We start from the raw sequence: 23,195 nt of genomic DNA, 5'->3' as shown, positions 1-23,195 counted from the left end.
TCTCTTGCTCTCATGTCTCCATCACCCGACCTGCTGGGACTGCTCGCCAAGAGCGTTCAGGTAGCGATACGTAGAAAGAACCTGTCCTTGTTGTCAGAGAGATCAGAATAAACATAGAAGGCTTCATGCTGCCAAGACAACAAGAGGAAGAGCAGGGGCAAGCAAAGGAGAATGGAGAGAGGGAGAGAGGGAGAGAGGGAGAGAGGGAGAGAGGTTGCCGCTGATGAAGCGGGTCGGGGAAGGCTAGGCAGAAGAGGTTGATACGTTGTGGAAGACAGTCGGGTAGTATGTGTACTTGAGGCCATGATCCAGGCACCACTGAAAGTGTTTCCCATCAGAGATTCGAAAATTTCTTTCCTCCTTCACTCCTTCCCTCCCTTCCCTTCGTCCTCCTTCTTGTTATCCCCTCTTTCCTGTCCCTCTCCATACATCATCGTGTTGTTTGCCCTGCCCTCCTCTCCTCTCTATCCTTCTGATCCATTCCTCTCCCCTCCTCTCCCTGCTTCTGATCCCTCTCCCTAGCTCACCTGTCGGACAACGGGAGCGAGCTTGTGATAGTGAACGTGGGAGATGCGGGGGAAGAGATGATGCTCGATCTGATAGTTGAGACCTCCGTGGAGATACCCTGGTCGATAATCAGGTCAGCGAGCAGTCAAGGTAAGGGGGGTGGAGCAGAGGATGAAGAGCAGAGTCAAAATATACGCACCGAGCACTCTTCCTCCTACTGTAGATGAAGTCTCGACCTAGAGGAAGGTAGTCATGTGGAACAGGGACATGCGATCGATAGGATAAGAACAACGGGTGAGCACGCAGACGATTTACCTGATCGAACGACCAGTCACGTTTCTCGTGCTTCGAGCGATCTGTGGAATCAAGGACAGATCTACAAGATGTCAGGAGTCAACGAAAAGGGAGGAGGAAGGAAACTGAAGACGAGGAGAAAGAAGAGACAAGAAGGGCAAGACAGCAAAGATTAATGACGACATAGTTGAGCCCAGGTTACAAGGTCAAAGGGAAGTGAAGGCCGTTGGGTCAGAAACAGGATTTAGAATCCTTGAGAGTAGAAACAGGGAAACGGCACAAAGACGGGAAGACACAGAAATCAAACATGTCACTGATAAGACGTACCGAGCTCCCTCGAAGTTGTGAGAGATTACGAAGTTGAAACCCAGGTAACTTCCACCCACCTGGAGCATCTCTTTAAGGGACACGATGACAGAGATTGCAGCTTCTCACCGCCAGACACACGAAATGGCAGAAGAGGGTGAAGAAAGAAGGATAGAAGTAGAGAGGAAGCGCATAGAATCGAAGCATGAAGAAAAATCTTCAAGATCGTCAAAGATGGACATGAGTAATCACGGCATTTGCCTCAGGAATAGAGCGATCCTGGCGTCCGTTTGGGCCATCTGCGGTGAGGTCAAACAAGTCACAGACAAGTGCAGATCAAAGTGAAAAATCAGGGAGAGAGAAAGAAGGAGCAACAGGTGAGGAGAAGAAAGAAAGGAAGCAGTGAGAATTGGAGGATGATTGAGGATAGGAATCGGCAAGAAAGAGGGGAGGGGAGGATCTAGCAAAGAGTCACCGGCGAAATGCTTCGATCGAGATGCTGCTCGCGTCCAAGTCAGGTTTTGGAGAAGAAAACAAAAGGAAGTGTGACCTTCATGTTGATGAGGTCGAAAATCTCACTGAAGTGCCAACGAAAGGGCAGAAGGGGAAGTAGGAACCAGGTGTAGAGAGCCTGCGAGAAATCATCGGACTATGTCTCATCATACAGAGATGACAAATTTCAACAACTGATATTCCAGGAAAACTTATGTTTGAAGTGCATAGAAAGAGAACATCTCGTTTACCTGCCACTTATGGTGCCCTTTCCAGTTGGTCAACTTGTTGAATCGGATAAGATCGCCTGCAGACATGATCATGCAACCGAACAAGCACAGGACGAGCATCGTCTGCTCGCTTCCCCCCCTACCTGTGATGTCAGGATCGTCGCCATTGACGTTGGTATCTGTCTTTCAGTGAGTCCTCCTACAGCCATGCACACAGCACCAAAGAGAGGACGGAGCAGGAGGAGGGGACAAGGAGAGGACGAGCAGGAGGAGGAGAGGACGGAGCAGGAGGAGCTGTAGCGACAAGTGGAACTATAAGACGAAAGTATACCAGCATGATGCATCAACACATGATGATGTCTCCATAGCAAGGAGCTTCCACCGATCCAATCCTGAGAGAAGCATTGTTAAACACAATCCATTCTCACTGAAAGACAGAACATCCAACAAAACAACTCAAAGGCAAGAGAGTTGACTATAGACAAGAGATTCGAATATCAGAACAGAAGACAAGAGATTTGACTATCAGAACAGAAGGCAAGAGATTCGAATATCAGAACACAAGACAAGAGATTCGAATATCAGAACAGAAGACAAGAGATTTGACTATCAGAACAAGTGATTGAGACTCACCTGCGTGTATCCCCAGAATCGATTCACCCACCCACTCTTGGACACAGCTCCGTGGTTGGCATCATGCTAAGACAATCAAACCGGTCAAAGGAGCTTTCTCCTCTCTCCTCGTCTTGTTTGCCTTATGGTCCGCTGCTACCCTTGTCACCTTTGCTCTCCTCTACCTCATCCTCTTGTCTGGTATTCCTTCTCCTGTTCCTTTCTTGTTTCCTATACATGCATCAACATCCCCACCTTTATCCCTATCCGCTGTTTCCTGCATTCTACACCTTTCTGTGGTGTTAGCATACCTGAATGCAAAGTCCGATCAAGGCCATACTGAGCCCTAAGACTGCGATCGTTTGAGAGATGCTCGTCAACATGCGGATCTTACCTGAAGCCTTGAGCAGTGACGGGCCATCGCGAACAATCAAGTATTCCATGGAGACGTTGAGGATCATGATCAAACACGCCTGCAGTGAAGTCAACAACAATAGTCCGCTCCTTGTCCCCCGCCTTACCTTGACGTACCACTCGCTGGTTGCAAACTGGTAAGGAATAGCTTTCTGTACCCTCGACTGTCGGAAGGGTCAAGATAGCGCATGCGTGTACGTACACAGAAACAGGAGGCATGCGTCAACAAAGGCACCTTCAGGTCCTGGAACGCGGGGGTGTTGAGCTTGAAAACCAAATCTCCGTGAGCAGATCCACTTCCCTTCTGCTCGATCGTGTCAGGCATCACGCGTTCACAACATAGGTCATGCACAGGAGCTTCCGCTTTGCGGAGCCGGAAGGGCTCAAGAGCTGGCATGGATGTCAGCCGGAGAGGTTGTCAATCTGCTTCAGTCACCTTTGACTCTAATCTCCTTGTGCGGGTGGAGCATGTAGTAGTGCGTTGTGGCATCACTCCCTCCGAATACTCTCAGCGCATCTTTCATATGATCAATCGCAACATCAGCTTGTTGAACAGAGAAACACATCAACGCTCACCGGCTCCTCCTGGATGAACCTTTGAAAAGGCGTCGAGGTCATATACATACCCCTCGAGGACAACCTGCCATTACTCGTCAAGACGTTGTTGATTGCATTCACAACTCGATCTTCCATAAAATCAGAAGATAACATCAGATCCGAAATGTGTGTCTGTCTATTGTCTGAGCTCTTTCTAAACAGAATGTCTGGACCCGTCAAGACAGGATCACACCCTCGCGAGTCACGATGTAGGGGATTCCTCTTACTTCATCGCGAAGTCATGGATCTAGCATCTTTAACTATCTCTAGCATCTATATCTAGCATCTTTAACTTGTCACTATCTCTTCAGAGCTCTTGGGCTCTCAACGTCTGCCACCATTTCCCTTCCCTCCTTACCTCGTTCCCCTTCAAACGACGGTCTGCCATGCCTTGCTTGAAGTCCCCTTTCACTTTCACCCTACCCCCACAACCTATCACCACTACCCCCTCGATCTCAGGCCATACCTTGCTTGTTCTATATTACCCTACCCCAGCACAACTAGAAACCTATTGGGCACCCCACCATTCCAACCACCCACCTCCCCTCCACTACCCACCCACCCCGACGTTCTCCAAAAGTCTGACCACTACGTGTACCTTTAGGTCACGACGATCCTCTTTCTAGCGTTCTAGGAGTTCCTAGGACTCCACTACTACCGATTCCTTCCCTGCTATGTACCCCCTCTGAGCCCTGACCCCATGCGGAAATGCAGGGACCCACCTGAGGCTCATAATATGATTAGCCTGAACCTGGTGAGGCGAGCTTGAGCCAATAGAGTAGAAGTGGCGGCAGCGCATTCCTTCGGCTCGAGTGTATTGATCACCCTTGCATCGCTCGCTCATACCACATTTCTTAAATGATCTTCTAATGCAGATTGGTATAGTAAGGACCCTTAGCCTCCAGACCTTTTACCCCAAATATTTGACTCTTCGTTATTTGCGGAGCAGGAAGCAGCACCAGAGAGCAGTAGGAGGAGGCAGGTGAGGACGAGGCGTCTCTTCGAAGCGCCGATGTGCAGTAGTGGCTGACATGCTGCGACAGATGACAGCGAGCGTCTTGTTGTGAGTTCTCTTCGTCTACAGTGTTAGCAAGGGAAGATGCCTATTCGAACTATGGATGATATCCGCAAAGAGCGGGAAGCAACTGGTGGTACTGGGCAAGCCAGTTTCGTCAGCCCCACGCCAAACCCATGGGCAGGAGGAGCAGGAGCAGGAGGTGGTGGAATGGGGGCTGCTGGTGGAAACTACACCACGGCAGGGGGGTATACTCCCATCCCTGACCAGTACAGCATGGGCGGTGTGGGCGCCAGTGAAGTGTTTATAGATGCATGTGGTGAAACCGTTCCCGTTTCATCGCTATCTCCCTGGCAGCTACCGATGGCTATGTGTTGTCCTTGCTGCCTCGGGAACCCATGCTCGGAGAATCGTCAGAAATGGTACCTATCGCAGCTACAGACTTTCATCGGAATTATCACCATGTTACAAGTACTTGTCTTCGTAATCGAAGTGGCGCTCAGCAACAGCTGGTCAGCTATCCTTGATGTCCCCAGCCCTGTCTTGGCAGTGATGGGAGGGAAAGTTGCTCCTCTGATTGCTGCTGGAGAGTATTGGCGCCTTATCACGCCAATAATGCTACATGCTGGCCTTTTCCACTTGCTCATCAACGCTTTCACGCAGTGCATGTTCGGAATTCAGCTTGAGCGTGAGTGGGGAGCAGCTCAGATTGCAATTATCTACGTTTGCGCAGGAATTTACGGAAATATCTTGTCCGTGCTGTTTGCTCCGCAGGCGCTGTCCATTGGATGCTCTGGTGCTATCTTCGGCTTGTTTGGAGCACAAGTGGCATACATCACTGGTATGTGGAGGCAGCTGGGAGATCTGCAGAAGAAGATGTTGATTCTCTCACTTTCGCTTTCTTTCATCTTTATCTTTGTCTTTTCCTTCTCTGTTGGTGTTGACATGTCTGCGCACATGGGAGGATTTGTAGCGGGCATGGTCATGGGCTTGGGTTACTTTTCGCACTTGTGGCATGAGGACAATTTCTGGTATCAATATGGAAAGGTGATTGCGTTCTGCACAGTACTTTTCACAAGCTTGATCGCCATCGTCTACTTCTTCCACAACGAAGAGTTGGGGTATGGAAAGGATGGATTTTAGAACAGTGATAGATTCAACATTTATCTTTACGATGCTTGGAATAAACTTGTCAAGAAAGCAATGGGCGAGCTGGATCGTCTGTTTGTGCTGCAACATGGAGAGCTGGGAGATCTACCAATGACTGCGCATAGAATTAACAATTTCGATTTCGACAAGTCCTCAGACCTGGAATTTCCTTGGAACCGCCTCCAGGGACTCCAACCTGTCCTTCCAGCTCTTTTGCTTTCCCATCCATTATTTCCAGTTTGCTTCTAGGTATCCACAAGCTTTCTTCGGTGCCCTGTGCGCACCAAAGCTGTCAGCAAGGGCTCAAGGCGAACACAAAGAGCATACCGCATCCGACATGTCACTTTCGGTTCGCGACACAACGATGTCTTCTGTGATTTGAACGTCAAATCGATCGTCAGACCCTAAGATCAGGTCGGCAAGGCTACCAAGATTTAATCTCTTGAAACGAGGGAGTGGTGACAATGACTTGGATTGACTGTGTCTGCAACCTCCCCTGCCCCAACAAGTCAATCATCTCAGACGCAAGGACTGTGCATCATACCTCGCCTTTCTTTTCAGTTCATCTGACGGAAAAAAAAATCGGCACCTCAGAAAAGAGACCAGAAAAATCTCGGAAAGATGATCTCACCTCTTTCATCCACTTCCTCTAAGGCAAAATTTGTCTTTGCTCCGTATTCCTGAAACGTTGGTGTTACGAGTTGAACAAAAGACTCGCACTCTTCGCACACCGTGAGGGCAAAGACCCACTCCAAACATGCAGATGGAGACTGCATCATGTCATAACTAGAAAATATCACGTGTTTAAACTCACATCGTTGAAGCAGTACAGCACATCGCCTTCATTCCGCTCTATGTCCTCGACACTGGCATGCTATCCATCAAAAGCGCACCGAGGAAGTGATTTAACAAACCTTGTTACGGTGAACGTACTTAACGTGAACATAGTTGGAATAGATTGAATCACTCCAACCTTAAATTCGAGTCATATTTGAGTGAAAGTTCAAGGACAAACTCTGCCAACATACAAATGTCTGGTTGAGATCGAAGACTCCAACGGGGCAGATCTTATCTCTATTTCTGATTTAGCAAGTCGAATGATTCAATACGTATAGTGAATATACCGGTAACTCAATGCGGAAAATATCTCGAGCCTTCCATCTCCACTTATGCTGCAAAATACTGCGCCGTCCGTCAAGATTTACGATGGCAATCATCTTTTTTCTTACAGTGCATTCCCCGCAAAGACACGTGTGAGTCCCTGACTTCAATGACTCCCTGATAGCCGGAGTCGTTCTTTACTGGGCCTGTAGTATCGCAATCATAAAACATTATCAATAGATTCTAGCGCATGCATACCTGGAAGAGATCTTCGTATCTCTTCTTTCCTTTCCCTCCCGTGACTGTCTTGGTCACGTATACCTGACTTGCTTCCAAGAGATTCTTGTACAAGAAACAAGGCTTCATGTGTATGATGCGAGTTGCCTGCTGCTGCGTATATTTTGTCGCTTTCCTCGTCACTGTCAATGGGATCTTGTGCAGCTTCTTGTTCACTGGCGCTCACTGGCATGTTTCCTTGTTTGGTTTGTGAGCTTGGAATCCGATAGTGCCTCGGTGACGTGTTTGGTGAGCGATAACTCAAGAACGCTCTGCAAGGTTGAGGATGAAATTCAGGAGGTTTGACAAAAGCGAGACACACACGCTAGAATCGAATCAAGTTTACCTTTGCAGGGAATCAGTATCCATTCCGACTTAGTCTGAATCACTTTGTCGAGGTTTGGACGTGCATTATGCAGATTATCAAAAATCTAAGTTGGAAATCAGACAAAAAAAAAACATCCTTCATGGCTGAAACAAAGCAGTATGTCTCGTTCTACTCAGGAATCTTACACACATCGTCAGACATCCAATCAAATTGCACTCGCTACTTCTCTATTCTACTTTTCCTCGACACGTCAATGCACATGACACCATTCACTGTTTCTTTTCATCTCATATCATTTCAATCACTGTTTCTTTTCATCTCATTTCATTCCATTCACTGTTTCTTTTCATCTCACATCATTTCGCTTGGTTTTTATGGCGTTTTTGACTCCACTCTATCCCTCCTCGTGCGCTCGCCATTGCCGACCCAAGAGGTCGAAATGCACCTGGCCCCAATATCATATCCTTCTTTTTTAAAACACTCGTTGTATAGCACGGACAATCCATACAACTAAAACCGATTTTGTTGGGAGCATTTGTACCTTTTTTACTATTTTCACGACATTTTAGCTATCTCATGCAAGTATTTGAAGCAAAAATCCTTTTTAAATCGTTGTAACTCCAATTTAATATATATATGAATGGTGTCACAGGGAATTTCTCACGCCATACAAATGTTTTACGTGACCCCCGCCACTCTACTGGCTCCTTGAAGCTCTTGAGTCCGCTGCCGGCAGGCGGAGCAGGGGCGGAGCTTCATTGCGCTACGACTGGAAGAAGAGGATCATAGCTATGATCCCCTCGCCTGATTTATTGGGGACGTCTGCCAGTTTGCTTTCAACGGAAGTTCATCCCAGCCCAGCGGGTGCTCACGGCTCAATCCCTCCTGCAGTTCCCCTTTCTCTACTGTCAGACTCCACTGTGACTTCGCCGAGTACCAGGCCACCCGGTTCAATGAACTTCTGTCTCACTGAGTCATTTTCCCCCTGCGCACACGATCTGGCACTCAGATATGGAAGCTTCCTCCAAACCTTAGGATTCTTTCTGGCAGTGGGCAGCACTTCCGGGAGCCATGAGCTTGGTGGCTGCTACTGGCAACCAGTTCTTCATGGACTGCCGATTGACCTCTTGCTGCACTGCATAACTGCCACCCGTCGGATGATTTCTCCGTCATCCTGGCAGGACCCGACACACATGGCAACCCGCAAGCACCGCAACCCGTTATGGACTGATGCGCATTAAAAGTACAATGCCGTCCTCAGTACCCCCATGAAAGATTCAGGGGGGAGATACCGCGTCCATGTGCAAGGCGTTCTCGGCACCAGGAAGAATGTTTGCCCCAACATGGCCCTGATGTTCATCACGTAGGGGATGTTTGAACTTCCGCAACTGCAGCCCCTGGCCGGCTACTGGAGGCAGATGGGCAGGGATTGATCCTGGACTTGGTAGCATGTAACATGGCAGCATGCCACGTGTCACAGTTTTTAACAACGCTCGGAGCAAACTGACCGGCATAGGTGGAAAATGCCCGAAACCTGGCTCGGAGCAAACTGGCTGGTATAATCGGGAAATGTCCGAAACCTGGCTGGGAGCGAACTGCAAACAGCAGCATTACAGCACAGAGGAAAATCCGAGTCGCAGGGCATCGTGATGCATATGCTCAGCGCATCCCGCCAAAAGCCTTTCTTCCCATCATCGCCAGCACTGATGGACTCTTGCAGGATGACTCTGTGTGTTGCGCTGCAGGCTGTGGTGGCTGGCAGATCGCACGGCGACTGTCGAACAAGGTAACGGCAGCACTGGATGGTCTCTCGGCCTCGCAAGACGTCTCAGGTGATCCGACTTGTAAATGCATCCGGTCCAGGATCTTTCATCAGCTCAAGGCCTTCCTGTCTTTCGCTGCCATCGTCGCGGGCCCGGGGTGCGTTCCGGTATGCGTCTTATTCCTTCGGCGGCGGCCACTGAGCGACATCGCCGGCATGGCGCGGGGGGAAAGGTCCAGGGTAAGGGTTGGTTCTCACCCTCGTTTCTCTTCAAGCCGTATGGCCTGTGTGTTAGGGTTAAGCCTCCTCTACCTAAGTTGAAGTAAGGAGGCAGAGTCATAGCAAGGTGAACTTCTTACGGCCCCACGGTATTTGCCAAGTTGTGCCCGTGATAAGGTTTCGCACAGTCATACTATCCACCAGTCGAACAGAAAGTCAGCCATTCACAGTCACGATGTGGAATCATGACCAGACTCTAGAATTGTCATCCTCAGCACCTGGACAGCAAGTTTAGTTTGAGCCAAGCTTGTTTGGGGTCACTTATTGTTTCTTCAGGTTGCTTGTTGAATTGATTTTTCCAGCAATTTCCCGATGCAGCATATGAAGACTTGGGTGCTTTGCACCCACAGGGGTTCGAGTACTTCTTGATGTGCATGGAATGTTCAGATCGCATCAGGGCTATGGTCCGCTCTGCCCGCTTTTCGATGGTTTCGGTGTTTGTCGGCCACATTTCCAACAAGGATGATTTTTCATTAAGATAGCATGAGACAAACATTCCTGAGTATCCCAGTGAATCTCAGCAGGGAACTTCATCAGATTGAAACAAACACAAGCATTTCCATGCATAGATGCTTTGAAGATTTTTAATCAATTGGATGCGTTTTACAAAAAGGATTTAGAGAACCACTCTCAGAAAACACGGACTTGGGAAGAATAATCAAAATGCTACCAAATGTTCAGATATTTTGAAAGCTTTTCGCTTTCTTCAGACTGATGGTTCCTGCCAGAAATTTCTTGGGCCAAGTAGCTGTCTAGGTCCTTCTGAATACCAAACAACTTGAGATATTCTTCTTTTTCATCCTCGAGTTCTGCTTTGCAGCTTGAATCTTTGTTTCGGACAGGTACTGATTGTATCCAATCACTCCCTAGAATGGTGTCAATCTTTTCTTCGACTATGTCAATGTCAAAAGAAAAGAGATCGTCGAAGTTCTGTTGCATGGTGCTAATAGCAAGCGGATCCATCGCTTGTTGCACGCATGCCATGATCACTGTGAGTGCTTGTGTCAACCAAGTTCCAGTAGTAAAATCACAGTCTAGCAAGCAGCGGAAATAACCGATAGTACCTAGAATCATCCCTCCAAATTCGGTCGAAACAACCGGTGGTTTGACAGTCCCCGCCCTTCTCTCGGTGGGCATGCGGATGTTTCCGCAACCATTCGAGTACTTTCCCCTGCTAATGTTGTTCAAAGTTTGCAAAATCAAATTTGCAATTGAACATTGAATTGACTTTGTCGATCTACGGGCAAAGGATTTCGAATTTCGGGAGATCAATTCCTCTAAGTTGGAATATTCAACTATGAACTCCTGAAACACGTTAAAGTTTCGTGTGGCTGTCAGCGACCCCTTCCGAGAAAGAGGTCAGCAGGTGACCACGGGAGCATTTAGATATGACCAAACTAAGCTTCTTCAAGACCTTTCCCGCTTCTGCCGTTCTGTGGAGGTCGTATAGTACCAGCTTTGATAAATATATTTAAATATCACGGTACCGTTACACCCTTCTGTGCTGCGAATTGGTTGCAAATGGGGTCCTGTTTTATCGGGAAAAAAACCGGTACAAGGACTACCCTACCCCCTACCGTATCCAGCCTCAATCTTGCAATAACTGATTTTTAAAAGTCCCAAGCCGGAAATCCCCAGGCTCAAACTTGCAGGGTTCAAGGTATCTTTATCGAGATCTCCCGTGCGTATCAATTCCTCCTCGTGTCCTCTTCGACCAAGTTGATCTCTTCATTGTTGTGTTCCTTTTCTCAGAGGGCGGGTACTGTATTCCTCTTGCAGTTCTCCTCGCCCATCAGTCTCCTGTTGTTGTCCGACTCCTTCCTCAAGCTCTACTCGTCTGGCCTTCGGTTCCTTTATCATCGTATCTGTCTTCAATCCATCGCAAGTATTGCAGCTTTCAGTCCTTAGGTTTCCAGAGTTGTCTCGATGGAGGTGACTAGAGGGCTGTAAGAGCTGTTCACAAAGGGTGCAAGATCAAAGACAAGACAAGGCATACACTGTGATTGTTCGAGGGCTCAAACTTAGTTCTTCAGCACTTGAACACAAGCAGTCAGAACGCATACTCCATGGAGCGAGCTCGGGACTCGTTTTTATCGGACACACGCCTGAATCGTGCCTCGTCGAATCCTCAGACAGTTGTTTATGTTTCGTTGATCGCATTTGGATTAGTGACCATGACGATGTCTGCTCGTGCAATGCTTCAAGCTTGCAACGCAAAGGAACGAAAATCAACAAGAGGTAGTAGGAAATGTCAGAATGAGATCACTAGGTCAAGCTCAGGCTCTAGTGATTCCAGATTCAAAGCCCGGATCTCATCTGATCCTGGACCTCTGGGTCATCAAGTCAGCCCGCTTGCACAATACGGGATGAATGCCGGACCTGCGGGAAGGGAAAGGCCGCAGATTTTGCGACAAAACAGCTATCCCGGGCCATCCAATCGCGAGAACGAATTGGATGGAGACGAGGCAGAGCTTTTGGCAAAACTAGTACAACAAGAAGAAGAGCGCTGGATGCATTGCTCTGACTTGTTAAAGTCCTCATCCAAGTCAATGGTCGCTCCATCAGTAGCGCTCGATAAGGTGAAATGAAAGCTGATGGTTTTTGTTGTGTTGACTTTTGAACCAGGACTTTTGGGGCTCGAACCTTGATATCGTTCACAACGTCAATCCCTCCAGCAGTCACTCGCGCTCATTTCTTGACAAGCGAAGCACATCGCCTAAACAATTCTTGGCGACTCAAAGCTTCATAGTCAATGACGAGAGGCGATCCAAGAGAAGATCTCAGGCTACAAGTGGCTCGCGGTACTATGCGAATGTAATACTGTCTCAATAGTAGTGCTTTCTTCTTACTTGGTTGCAGATGGTGATGAGGAAGATGCACGGCCACTCATTCGACCGCCCACAAAGGTCACCTGTAGAGGCGATCTATGCCGAAAGTTTTGGGGTTACGCCTATGGAAGATCTTCATAGAGTTTCATCGTTTCGAATGCAATAATGTTGTTGACGTTATGGACGTGTATATTAGTAAACAAATGTTTTCTCCCTCCCAGTTCTCTCATCAGTATCACAAGAATGCGTGTGCCGTTAGCTTCTTTTCCATTTCATCTTGGTATTTCTCTCGTCGTTCGAGGAACCATATCGATGCTGCAAGCACGAGAAGCGTCACGGCGAGTACGATAGCAACATACACAATCCCTTCCGATGGGTGAACTGCAAAGAATGTTATCCAGCCTCCCTTGATGCCATTCGCACTCACCATACGCTTGGATCCACCAGTAGTCGACGTTTGCTCTGTCTGTCGGCGAGACAACGAGCTGCGAGTTGGGGATGACACCCATCCAACTCATGTAGCTCCTATCTAGGCCCCACTGCAGAGACATCGGCACGCCCATATAGAACTGCTCGATGTAGTAGGAGGCTGGCCCAAGCCCGAACATGCTATACGGCAGATTCAGTGCGTTGTGGCTGCTCTGATGTAGCTGGGCTGCTTGTGCTGTCAACCTGCGACTGGAGAGATCCTAAAGCTGGAGATCAGAAGAGCAAAGAAGAGCGCTTGCTGATGCTTACCTGCATGATGTACTTGAAAGAAACGCCATGCTGATTGACTCCGAAAGGTTTCGGGTCGGGGAAAGGGGTTGGAGGAGGGCACCACTCTGGGCATACACCATTGAGCCCTTGCGCCTTCAGGAACAAGTTTCCTTGGTCGTTGAAGTTGCTCTGAAGGATTTTTACTTTGAGGTCCATGGAGGAGTCGACGTGGAGTACGACAAGGTCCATGTTCCCCTTCTCATTCAGGTCGAAGAACGAGCCCGCGTACACTCCTTTGATGCTGTTCAAATCAGAAAGATCGCAACCTGAAGCGCAGACTTTCCTATGGAAAGATTTTCCCCCTCCTGTGTTGACTAGCAGCGCAAGTCGGCTCTGTTGATCTCTGTCTCTCAGGGGGAGAAGCAAATCCACGTATCCGTCGAGATCATAATCTCCAGCTCGGACCATCATCGGATCCATTCCAAAGTCTTCCACCACACTGAATCCCTGTCCTCCTGCAACATTGTTTGGGAGAATCTCGTTGCTATGCAACAGTCTTGACCCTGCAAAGTCTGCATTTGACATCACCACTGTCCCTACGCGAAGTCCTGTGCTGCTCTTTTCACCTATGGTGTTTTTCGCTGCGCCACTACATAGCGCTCCCGATGGGCGATCTTTGTCCGTCCGACTGTTGTAGGCAACGAGCAGTTGGCTTTCTAGGCAAGGAGAAGAAGGCTGCTGTAACGTTCGGTCAGCAAGCTTGTAATTGCACTCCTTCACAGCAGCATAAACGAGATCAAGGCTTCCATCTCGATTCACGTCTGCAACTGTTACAGAACCAGCTCCATTTGGAAGCGAGAGCATAAGGTCCTGGTCCGGTGGAAGAAAGTTTGGGATAGTTCCATTGGGCCCTCGGTTGATCCACACCTCATACATGCTCGATAAATCTTTCTCACTGGCCAGGATCAGATCAGCGAGACAATCACCATTGATGTCTGCGAATGAGTGCGCTCTTGTCCGTGACAGAGGCCATAAAGCACTGTCTGTCATATCTCTTGATGTATGTAAATTGAAGCCACACAACTCAAGCGACGCAAAGCCTAGACAGGGGCATGGCAAGCAAGGACCACCGCAGTCAATCTCTTCTTCCTCGCCATCCTGGATGCCGTTGAGGCATGTGTCTGGCCACGAACTTAGTGTATTCAGCCAGAAGCCTCTGGCAACGTACTCCTTGCCATCTCCTCCTACAAGGTACTGCTCGCCAAACAAGTCTGGCTTCATATCTCCATTAGCCTCGAGCACTAACGTTTGTCCAAAAGAAGAGGCAAGCCTGAGTGGTTTACTTGTGAAATGTCGGTTGTTGCCAAAATAGAGAAGTAGAATGCTCTCACCAGACAGCGAGTCTGTTGCTGTGACAAGCAAGTCAAGTTTACCATCATAATTGAAGTCAGCTGGAATGATATTGATGGCCTTGTCCGTAACATTTGCAGGTAACGTAATAATCGCTTGCAGCGAGGTAGGATTTCCTGGGTTCTCGAAGTTGTTGTCATTCGGATCCCAACGCGAGACAAGAATCTTTGAGGAGTCCTGGGAGATCCAGATCATATCAGTGTACATGTCGCTGTCGAAGTCTCCAAACGCCCCAACTCGTCCACGCAAGAAGCGCATTGCTGTGTCCTGCTTTAGGTGGAAGCCAACAGTAGCAAACGAGCTGATCTTAGTGGGGTTGAATATGTTCGCTACATTCCCTCGCGCAAGCTGAATCAGGAAAATGACGCAGCAAACAGAAAACAAAGGGTCTTTGCCACTCATCGCTCCCTTCCCAAAAGATTTCAAATGGTTAAGAGTTATTGTTCAGGTCGTTATTGTTCTTGCGAGCAGACGTCGAGGCGTGTCGTCGCTCTTTCCGTTGTAAGAGGAACAGGATGAAGCGAGAACCATCCTCTCTGCCCATCAGCCGCCTGGCCTGTGCCCGCTCTCACCATCGCCTCAAGTCGTTTTGATTTCCTCCATGCATGTCGCCTAATCTGAAATTGACTTCAAGCCTGCCTAGGAGCATTCGATAAGACAAAGAAAAGACAGCAACTCCCTTCCTACCCTTTTGCTTGCCCGAGTGATTACTTACGAGGCCACGCCCCGACTGGTCGCATGGATGGGGAATGAAGCGCAGGTGACGGGAGTCTTGCAGGCATGTCATGCTTGCTCGTGGACCCACGGAGGATGATCAGCTGCTGGATAACTTCCTTTCATATTCTCGATGTGTGAGTCTGACTGCCGCTGTCTTCTGAGCTGATCATGTCAGCTTACAAGCAGCACTTTGTTAGCGCAAAAGCAAGTCCAGTGGCCTTTCTTCTCATATCCAAAGCATTGGATTGTCTTGTTCTGATCCAGGGTACCGCATCCTACTCTTGTTCAAAAACAAAGGCAAGAATGCATTTTACCCACCATGGAAACGTTTCCAAACGTTACAAGCGCACTCTTTGTGACATACTTTCCCTTCAGCGTTGCACGGACAAGACTGAGCAGAATCAGCGGTGTAATCGGATTCTGCAAACCATGAAACTTCAATTCTCCAGTTACCAGAATTCTGGTGGAGAGTCCAGATTTCTTCTTGAGCATATAATTCTCTGTCCTGAGAAATTTTCAGCGACACAAATGATCAGGTTGAATGAGATCGTTGAGCAAGAGTTTGCACCCTGCTTGCTGCAGAAGGACCTAAATGCTACGCTCTCTGAGGCATATGACCTCAGAATACCTGAGATTGTTTCAAAGTATTCAAAGGGAGAAGATGAACAGAAGAAGTGTGAGGAGGTCAAGTCGCGGATACGATCATTGTGTGACCTATTGTACCCCAACAGCTCTCTAAGCCTGGTTGGCTCCAGTTCATACGGGATAGCAACACGTGGAAGTGATTTGGATGTTGTCCTCAACCTCGATATGTCGGCGCAAGATGATTCGCTTATCGTACTTTCAAAACTCGCTGATCTTTTGAACACTGAGGGTGATTTCCGAGCCATACCAATTTTCAAAGCACGTGTGCCCATAGTTTTGTTCAAGCACAAGACAACCATGATGAATGGAGACCTCTCCGTTTGCAATCAGGCATCAATTCTACACAAGACCATATTTCGATCTATCCTCGCCTTTGACAAGCGTATTGCTGACTTGCTGTTTCTTGTCAAACTGTGGGCTGTCCAAAGAGGCCTTTGTAGCTCACGTACTGGCGGAATCTGCACATTTGGTCTTTTTATAATGATGATCAACTTTTTGCAAACATGCTCTCCTCCCGTTCTCCCTCCACTTGTTTTGCATGGTGCAGGAGGTGAGAATACATCACATACGTGAGCCCGCCGGTTGACACATTCCAGATGTTATTTTCAGCAGCAGTGATAAAAGCAATATGCAGCCAGTCTCGGCTCTTTTCTATCTTTTTTTCTTCCGCCTATATAAAGTATCTTCAAATTGCTTTTTCTGACTAATTTCTAACTGTCAACGTGGCAGACATTCGACACATCAAAGCAGATAAAGTTTTGGATGCTTTTGCAGAAGGAAGGTGATGAAGATGAAGCATATCAACAATGCAGGACGTCCAATCAGGATAGGCTTCTGATCGTGGATCCGCTGGATGATTCCTACAATGTAGCGCATTCAGTCAGACCAGAAGGGTGTATGAGGTGCGTGCGATTCTCGGTTTCAAAGTCTCTTACGGTATTGGTAGATTGCGGCTTGAGTTCCTGAGGGTGCTTCGGATGATGCAATCACGCTACGAATGGGAGAACATTCTTGCTATCTCTCCACTACAGCAATCAGAGATCGGCCTAAGTGCAGCTACCGGTCATACCGGGTGACCGGGAAGAGTTTCTTGACAGCTTAGGCAGCAAGTATTGCGACGTCAGACATGTCAAGGCGATGAAGTGTGATTTTGTTACGTGTTTGATTTCTGGCTTAGTAAACCTAACATAACATAATTTGATATACGACTGAAGCCCGACTCAAACCCTGCGTTTCGCCAGATTATCAAATCGTTAATGGGTACCATGTTTTGCGGGTTTCGAAATATTAGAACACATCGTAACGGAATGATAAGATGCGATGAATTGCGATGCTGCGTGTTTACAACAAAGAATTTCTGCCTCTCGTCCCTCAAAGATGTGGCCTGTTCGTTCAGGGATACCTTGCAATCGTTGTTGAATCAGAAATCCCTTTTCATGAGCTTGAAGAAATTCATTATCATGCATCCACATTTGTGGTTTGTTACGAACATCATGTAAGAGTCATGTGTATTACTATACAAAAACGAGGGCAGCATCTAACAACTTTCATCCAGCAAAAACCATCAGCTATTTGCTGAAATTAAGAATTGATCCCGCAGATTTTGCAATGTATGAAATTCCATTTCTGAGTGCCATCTTGATCCGCTGTCTCTTCGACAACTCGAGATTAGAAAGGCCCGCGACCTTGAAGGTTGGCCTCTCATCGCTTGCTTCACCCAATTCATCTCCAAAATCGTCAGGCCTTCTTTTTCTACTTTCCTGCAACTCGATGTCCATCTGAATAGATTCAAGGTACTGCTTTGTAGTCTTCTTGGTTGTGTATTGGGATCCAAGCCACCTCATTATCTGTGACGATGCTTGAATGTCCTTCGAAGCTTCGTTCGCGTTTTCCTCTACCTCCGAATTCAATTGATCGCCATTTGCAACATGCAATCTATCTTCTTGTGGTAAAACTTGCGCGCATGTCCTCACACAGCGATTATCGGGGTTCGCCCGTTTTCTACACTGCAAGTTCCACTCTACTGGAGACGGGGTGAAGGAATAAATTTGGCATATCAGAGAGGTGAGAAGGATTGAAACCAAGATCGGTAAGCTCGTTGTCATATCAACAGAGTTTTGTTCCCTGTACCAGTACAAAATTAGAAACTCTTTTTGTTCATGATATTATGAATGGTAAGACAACTATTTTTTTGCAGTGTTACTTGTGTAGGACCAGGAGTAACAAGCTCGAAAAAGAGGCCGTGTGTTTCAGGAAGGGTAGATGGAGGAAAGGATGATGATACCCCGAGCTATGTTTCTCACCTGGTATGCTGGAGAGATATTACCGATGAAAAGGGCTCACGATGCTGCTTACTGCCCTTCTTTCTCACAAATTCTTGCGATGCCGGGTCGCGGGGATGGCAAAGAAGCCTACGTTGCTTGCTTCACGCTGGCGGGCGGGTAGGTGGTCATCACACCGGTTCAAACTCTGAGAAAAAGGTGGGTAGTGACCATGGTTTGATCAGGTTCGTGCCGCAGGGGTTGTAGATATTTTGAGTAAACCTAGTGTGGTACAGTAGCCTCTTGTATGTCCGAGCGCAAAGGAAGTCTTGAAGGTGGGTGGTGAGGTGGGAGTCATGGGGGTAGGTGAGACTGGCAAATGCAGGGGTGATATGCGGGGACTCGGAGGAGGAGTATTATTATTGTTTATCCTCGGGGGCTGTAATAACCTGACATTATGAATGAATACTCAATCAATGCAATGTACCATTGATTGTTTACTCATATCATTGAGCGGTACAACATCGTAACAATTGATAGGGTCAGATGATAGCTGTAAAAGCATGATGACCCATCGATGCAGGGACTCAACTAGAAAATTGATTGGTGCCACCTTTTGACAATGATGGAATACCGGACCTCGCTCGGAGCAAACTGCAAGCGGCAGCACCGTACTGCGGCGGAAGATCCGAGGGCATCGTAATGCATATGCTCACTGTCAGCACGTCCCGCCAAAGGCCTTTCTTCCCATCATCGCCAGCAATGATGGCCTCTGAGCCTTGCGGCAGGACGATGCGTTGCGCTTTCTGTGGTGGCTGGCGGATCGCTCGGCGAACAAGGAAACGGCAGCGCTGGGCTCGGATGGTCTCTCGGCCTCGGCGCACTGAGACCGTACGTCTCAGGTGATCCGACTTGCAAACGCATGACCCGGTCCAGGATCTTTCGTCAGCTCAAGGCCTCCCCAGTGTCCTACGCTGCCATCATCGCGGGTGCATCCCGGCATGCGTCTCATTCCTTCGGCGGCGCCGGGCGGCCACCGCGACATCCGATGATCGCTGGCATGGCGGCGCGGGGCCGGCGGGGGGATTGTCCAGCGCGCAGTTAAGTGAAGGTATCAGTTACAGTTAAGTTTGGCCCGGGGACAGCAGTTGGCAGGATCAGTGGGGTTGGTTCTCGCTGTCTTTTCTCTTCTCGCCGCCGTTTGGCCTGTGCGACAGTGTCAGGGTCAAGCCCCTCGACTCTCCTGATTGTCCTCGTACTGATTTTTAAGGCTCAGTAACTTTGCGTAAAGGGTGCCACCCTGCCACCGGCTCCGACAGCACCGTACGGACGGTACGGGCCGCATGCGCCCTCGCGGGCCGGGCCTGGCAACTTGGCGGGCCGGCCCGAAGGCCCGGCCGTGACGGGACTGGCCCGGAGCCTCAGGCGGCCCGGGCGGCCACCGTCGTCGGCGTGACGGTCAGGGGGCCCCGGCGGGCCCCGCCGCCGGGGGCCGCCCGGGCCGGGCGGCCGGGCGCCGGGGCCTGGCAGTGCCACGGTGACGGTGCGGCACATGACGGGCCCCGCCCAGGCCCCGGGCACTGGCAGTGGCACTGGCGGCCACGGGCCTGCCCCGGGCCTCGGGGCGGGGCCCGGCGGACGGCCGGCCTGAGGCGGCCGCCCCGCACTGCCGGGCCGGGCCCCGGGCGGCCCGCCGGGGCCCGGCCGGGGGGCCCGGGGGCCCGGCCCGGCGCGGGAGTCGGAGACTCAGCGGGGCCACACGGGCGTCGCGGCCCGCCCGGGCCGGGCCCGGGGGCGTTGGCACTGAGTCCGGGGGCCGCCGCCGGGCCAGCGGTTCCCGGCTCCCGCATGCATGACTAGTAGTCGCGCGGCCCGGCGCACTCAGGCTGCGGCCGCCGCCGGCCGGATGCGCGGCCGCTGCCGACGCTACTAGTACGCCGGTCTCAGGAGTCCCCCCCGGCCCGCGGCGATCGTCCGCCGTGTGAAGGCTCCCGGAGGCCGCGCCCGCGGCCAGTCTGCCGGGGCAGTGCCCGGGCCGGGCCGGCGGCGGCGGTGCCCCGGCCGCGGCGCGGCGCGGCCGCTCACACAGTGCCAGGACTGGCCATTCAACCGTGGGCCACGGTTCCGAACCAGTACGGTCCGGGTACCGTCGTGATCGGACTCCCCGACTGTGACGAGGGCGGGTACTCCGAGCCTCGGAGGGCCGCGCTGTACGGTACCCACACCCGGCGTACGGTAGTAGTACTGATAGTACTACCGTACGGCCCCCGGCGTACTATGTACCCGGTACTACCCGTGCCGCCTACTGAGTTTCCGAGTTCCGAAGTTCCGAAGTTCCGAGGGGCAAGACCCGGTGACCGAGTCCGCCGCCGGGCGGCCCGGCGGCCGCACGGTCACCTCACTATAGGCCCGCCGCCGGAACTGACAGTGCTGGTCCACCGTTGAATAACCGTGACTAGTACCGTGGCGGGAACTAACTTAACACACCGTGACCGTAACTTGCCGGGTCCGGCGAGTCCGACCGCCGATCTGACTGTCACATGTCAGTCAGTCGGAGGTGCCGCATGATTACAGTTACTTAATAGTGATTATTCGGGCCGGGGGGACAGCACTGACTCGTGACAGCGACAAGTGGACGAGTCAGCTTCCCGTCTTCCAACATGCATCCGACCGTACTAAGTATCATTAATTAGAGTCCGGCTGTCAGCCGCTGAGCGCCGGGTGATCCTAGTCCCCCGGGCCCGCATGTTGGACATCCGAGCCCAGAGTCCGACGGTCTCAGACGGTCTCACTCAGCGACGACATGGACCTGGAGTAGATAGATCTGAAGAAGAAAAATGTTAAATACTTCCTTTCTCAGGGAAATTCTTCAACTTGAATCGCAAACAAGCTCACAGCCTACCGGCGTTTACAGTGAAATGGCCCTCATGTGACTCACCTTGCAATATGCAGCCACTTTCCAGGAGACAGGGTGGCAGGTTTTTTATCCAGCCAATTTGCGTCACTCAAACAGATTTCTGCAAGTCCTTGGAGCTCCTGGCCCAAATCATCAGGTTTCAGGTAATTTCTTGGATTAACTTGCCTTTCTTAATTCCTTGCTCCTTGGCAAACTCTCACGTAATGTTACCCCTTTCCTATTTTTTCAAATCAAACGTATTGATAAAACTGTGAAAAAAAAGATCTCAAACTAATGTTACTTCTCGAACGAAGCTTGGAGGCATAAGCGAAGAATCCTGCATGTGTTTGATCTTCTTGATATACCCAGCATTATCTTACCGCATCTCAGATTCTTCCAGCGGGAGCTCTTCTTGATAGTCAATAGAGACAACACCTTTGAAGAGGAATGAATCATGCAGCCTTGAACGATAATACAATCACCTATTCTGGTTTGTCTTGGAGGGGGTTCAAATGCCATAGGCGGTATGGTCATTTCTTGCCGAATGTTTTCTGCACGAATCACATGCTCTATTGAAAGCGAGCCGTATTTTCTTTGAGTTTGGCCAGACATTATCCTGTCAATGACTTCTTGCTGTAAAACCAGAACTGATCGTCTAATGTACGCCGAGTTTTCCAACAGCTTGTACAAGGTGGAACTTGATATTCCAAATGGAACGTTTGAGATGACAGTGAGTCGTTCTCCCTTCTCGTCGTAGTGTTTTTTGAAATCAAAATCCAAAAGACTTTGCTCAGTAATATCCAGATTGGGGTAAGACACCTGAAGGGACTTGACAGCTTGGCCATCGAGCTCAACAGCTTTCATGCGAGGAAATCGCTCAAGCAGATGCTTTGTCAAAGAGCCTAGACCCGGACCCAACTCTACAACACAACATCCCATTTGACTCTGATCATCCACACAGTTCACCAAGGACATGATGATTGCATCGTCCACAAGAAAATTTTGAGATAAGGATTTTTTGCGTGCAATAGAGGTAAGCCCTATTGGTGTATCAGCGGTAAGCCTATTCCTTTGGTTGTTCCTATTTTTCCTGTTCAATCTTCTTCTTTCCTTTCGATTTAGTTCTACCTGTTGCTCATTAGGTGGATCGCTTTGGGTGCTTAGATAAAGCGTCGATCTTGCCCTTCTCATGTTCGCTTTTTGGGTTGTCATTTTGCCAGTCTTGAGACCAAAGGGTGGCTGCACACAACTTCTGGATGTCACAGAGCAGATTCCTAACAATGTTTGTGGCGAATGCAGGTAGAAGCATCCTACCATGCTAAGCAAATCCATTATGATGCCCAAAGACACCACACTCCTTGCCACTCTCGCTGTAAGCAGCATTTTGGGGGCCAGAGGTCTCGAAAGTTTTGACTCATAACTACTACTACTACTTCGGCAGGGTGGCCGACGACCTGCACAACTATGCACTTTACTCAAAGTTAAGTTAAAAATCAGTACGAGGACAATCAGGAGGCTTGACCCTGACACTGTCGCACAGGCCAAACGGCGACAACAGGTGACTCCGGGCCTAGAGTGCCGCAAGGCCCGGCCGAACTTCCGGGACTTCATCAAAATCGGAGGCGGGCTTGGATGACCCCTTGAGGAGACGTAACAAGGAGCAAAGATGCACATGCGGGAAAGCAGAACGCAAAAAGAAGAGAAATCACAGTTCGACTCCCAGAGGACTTCGCCGTCTGCTGCGATATCAATCTTTTTCGTTGACAAACTGAAACTTTGTACGGTTCACATCTCCTGATTCGATTGCACCTCCCACATCAACCCGCAACATCCTCAGCAGGTTGGTATCAACTTGCGTCATCCTCAACATACACGCATCTCCTCAGCTCCATATTCCTGTCCCCTGCTTCCTCTAGAAAGAGAACAAAAGCTCCAGAGTCCTCCTAGTTACCTCCTTCCTGGCCTTTCCTGTTTCAGACAGAGCAATGCAACCGCTCTCAAAGACAGATTTCGAACAATTCTATGGGCACTGCCCATGCGATCTCCCAGTGCCTTCGCCAAGAAATACACCCTTTTTTTCCACCCTTGTCTCTAGCGAAGGATATGCCGATGAAAGGATGACAGGCACGGACGACGTGCATGTTTGTTATGATGACTTGCCGCAAAAGTCTCGCGGACTAAATTGCCGCGCATGTTATGGAAGATCTTTTTCAGCATCATTCGAGAACAAGTGTATGGGCAATTTCACTGACAGCAGTGGAAGCTTTCAATCATCAAACTTCCCTAAGATGGAGGATTTTAAGGAAGTCGGCGAATTGCTGCTTGAATGATTGAATCCATGGCATGGGACTTATCCATATATTTTTTTCGATAGTTC

The 23,195-nt window shown here is 49.5% G+C and overlaps 10 protein-coding genes across 10 annotated transcripts; 3 read left to right on the top strand and 7 right to left on the bottom strand.

The window, feature by feature from the left end:
• Positions 1–51: 51 nt before the first annotated feature.
• On the bottom strand, positions 52–3,858 carry GUITHDRAFT_161182 (hypothetical protein; the record flags this gene model as incomplete). Its single annotated transcript, XM_005839339.1, has 21 exons — positions 3,811–3,858; positions 3,432–3,495; positions 3,292–3,372; positions 3,091–3,245; positions 2,963–3,019; positions 2,836–2,914; positions 2,753–2,793; positions 2,463–2,528; positions 2,161–2,221; positions 1,973–2,008; positions 1,851–1,906; positions 1,658–1,738; positions 1,583–1,606; positions 1,360–1,406; positions 1,237–1,324; positions 1,129–1,187; positions 823–883; positions 707–743; positions 528–625; positions 265–318; positions 52–81 (listed from the first exon to the last, which is right to left on the bottom strand). Coding segments are annotated over exons 1-21 (1,305 nt in total), but the record flags the coding sequence as incomplete, so codon positions are not given.
• A 543-nt stretch (positions 3,859–4,401) lies between these two features.
• GUITHDRAFT_161181 (hypothetical protein) lies at positions 4,402–5,669 on the top strand. The gene is made up of 2 exons (XM_005839338.1): positions 4,402–4,434; positions 4,496–5,669. The coding sequence occupies exon 2, from the start codon at positions 4,552–4,554 to the stop codon at positions 5,608–5,610; it is 1,059 nt and encodes a 352-aa protein (XP_005839395.1). The 5' UTR covers positions 4,402–4,434; positions 4,496–4,551; the 3' UTR covers positions 5,611–5,669.
• Positions 5,670–5,743: 74 nt separating this feature from the next.
• Positions 5,744–6,562, bottom strand: GUITHDRAFT_101586 (hypothetical protein; the record flags this gene model as incomplete). The annotated part of the gene is made up of 7 exons (XM_005839337.1): positions 5,744–5,890; positions 5,944–5,987; positions 6,045–6,112; positions 6,161–6,182; positions 6,248–6,386; positions 6,431–6,482; positions 6,531–6,562. 7 exons carry the CDS (start codon positions 6,560–6,562, stop codon positions 5,744–5,746), a joined length of 504 nt encoding a protein of 167 aa, XP_005839394.1.
• A 3,370-nt stretch (positions 6,563–9,932) lies between these two features.
• On the bottom strand, positions 9,933–10,359 carry GUITHDRAFT_150545 (hypothetical protein). The gene has a single exon (XM_005839336.1). The coding sequence runs from the start codon at positions 10,344–10,346 to the stop codon at positions 10,029–10,031; it is 318 nt and encodes a 105-aa protein (XP_005839393.1). The 5' UTR covers positions 10,347–10,359; the 3' UTR covers positions 9,933–10,028.
• A 1,369-nt stretch (positions 10,360–11,728) lies between these two features.
• GUITHDRAFT_101585 (hypothetical protein) lies at positions 11,729–12,356 on the top strand (the record flags this gene model as incomplete). Its single annotated transcript, XM_005839335.1, has 4 exons — positions 11,729–11,848; positions 11,897–11,941; positions 11,988–12,176; positions 12,222–12,356. 4 exons carry the CDS (start codon positions 11,729–11,731, stop codon positions 12,354–12,356), a joined length of 489 nt encoding a protein of 162 aa, XP_005839392.1.
• Positions 12,357–12,425: 69 nt separating this feature from the next.
• GUITHDRAFT_133507 (hypothetical protein) lies at positions 12,426–14,701 on the bottom strand (the record flags this gene model as incomplete). Its single annotated transcript, XM_005839334.1, has 3 exons — positions 12,426–12,571; positions 12,618–12,879; positions 12,929–14,701. 3 exons carry the CDS (start codon positions 14,699–14,701, stop codon positions 12,426–12,428), a joined length of 2,181 nt encoding a protein of 726 aa, XP_005839391.1.
• Positions 14,702–15,919: 1,218 nt separating this feature from the next.
• On the top strand, positions 15,920–16,186 carry GUITHDRAFT_47099 (hypothetical protein; the record flags this gene model as incomplete). Its single annotated transcript, XM_005839333.1, has 1 exon — positions 15,920–16,186. A coding segment is annotated over one exon (267 nt), but the record flags the coding sequence as incomplete, so codon positions are not given.
• Positions 16,187–17,153: 967 nt separating this feature from the next.
• On the bottom strand, positions 17,154–18,099 carry GUITHDRAFT_150544 (hypothetical protein). The gene is made up of 2 exons (XM_005839332.1): positions 17,965–18,099; positions 17,154–17,785 (listed from the first exon to the last, which is right to left on the bottom strand). Exon 2 carries the CDS (start codon positions 17,764–17,766, stop codon positions 17,230–17,232), a length of 537 nt encoding a protein of 178 aa, XP_005839389.1. The 5' UTR covers positions 17,767–17,785; positions 17,965–18,099; the 3' UTR covers positions 17,154–17,229.
• Positions 18,100–18,554: 455 nt separating this feature from the next.
• On the bottom strand, positions 18,555–19,226 carry GUITHDRAFT_150543 (hypothetical protein). Its single transcript, XM_005839331.1, has 2 exons — positions 18,859–19,226; positions 18,555–18,813 (listed from the first exon to the last, which is right to left on the bottom strand). The coding sequence occupies exons 1-2, from the start codon at positions 18,965–18,967 to the stop codon at positions 18,641–18,643; spliced, it is 282 nt and encodes a 93-aa protein (XP_005839388.1). The 5' UTR covers positions 18,968–19,226; the 3' UTR covers positions 18,555–18,640.
• A 1,701-nt stretch (positions 19,227–20,927) lies between these two features.
• Positions 20,928–22,201, bottom strand: GUITHDRAFT_101583 (hypothetical protein; the record flags this gene model as incomplete). Its single annotated transcript, XM_005839330.1, has 3 exons — positions 20,928–20,958; positions 21,199–21,253; positions 21,301–22,201. The coding sequence occupies 3 exons, from the start codon at positions 22,199–22,201 to the stop codon at positions 20,928–20,930; spliced, it is 987 nt and encodes a 328-aa protein (XP_005839387.1).
• Positions 22,202–23,195: the final 994 nt, after the last annotated feature.

This window comes from Guillardia theta (genome assembly GCF_000315625.1).
Source record: "Guillardia theta CCMP2712 unplaced genomic scaffold GUITHscaffold_8, whole genome shotgun sequence".
NCBI classification, from domain to species: domain Eukaryota; class Cryptophyceae; order Pyrenomonadales; family Geminigeraceae; genus Guillardia; species Guillardia theta.
Note: the sequence above shows the minus strand (reverse complement) of the source record. Positions and strands in the feature narration are given on the sequence as shown.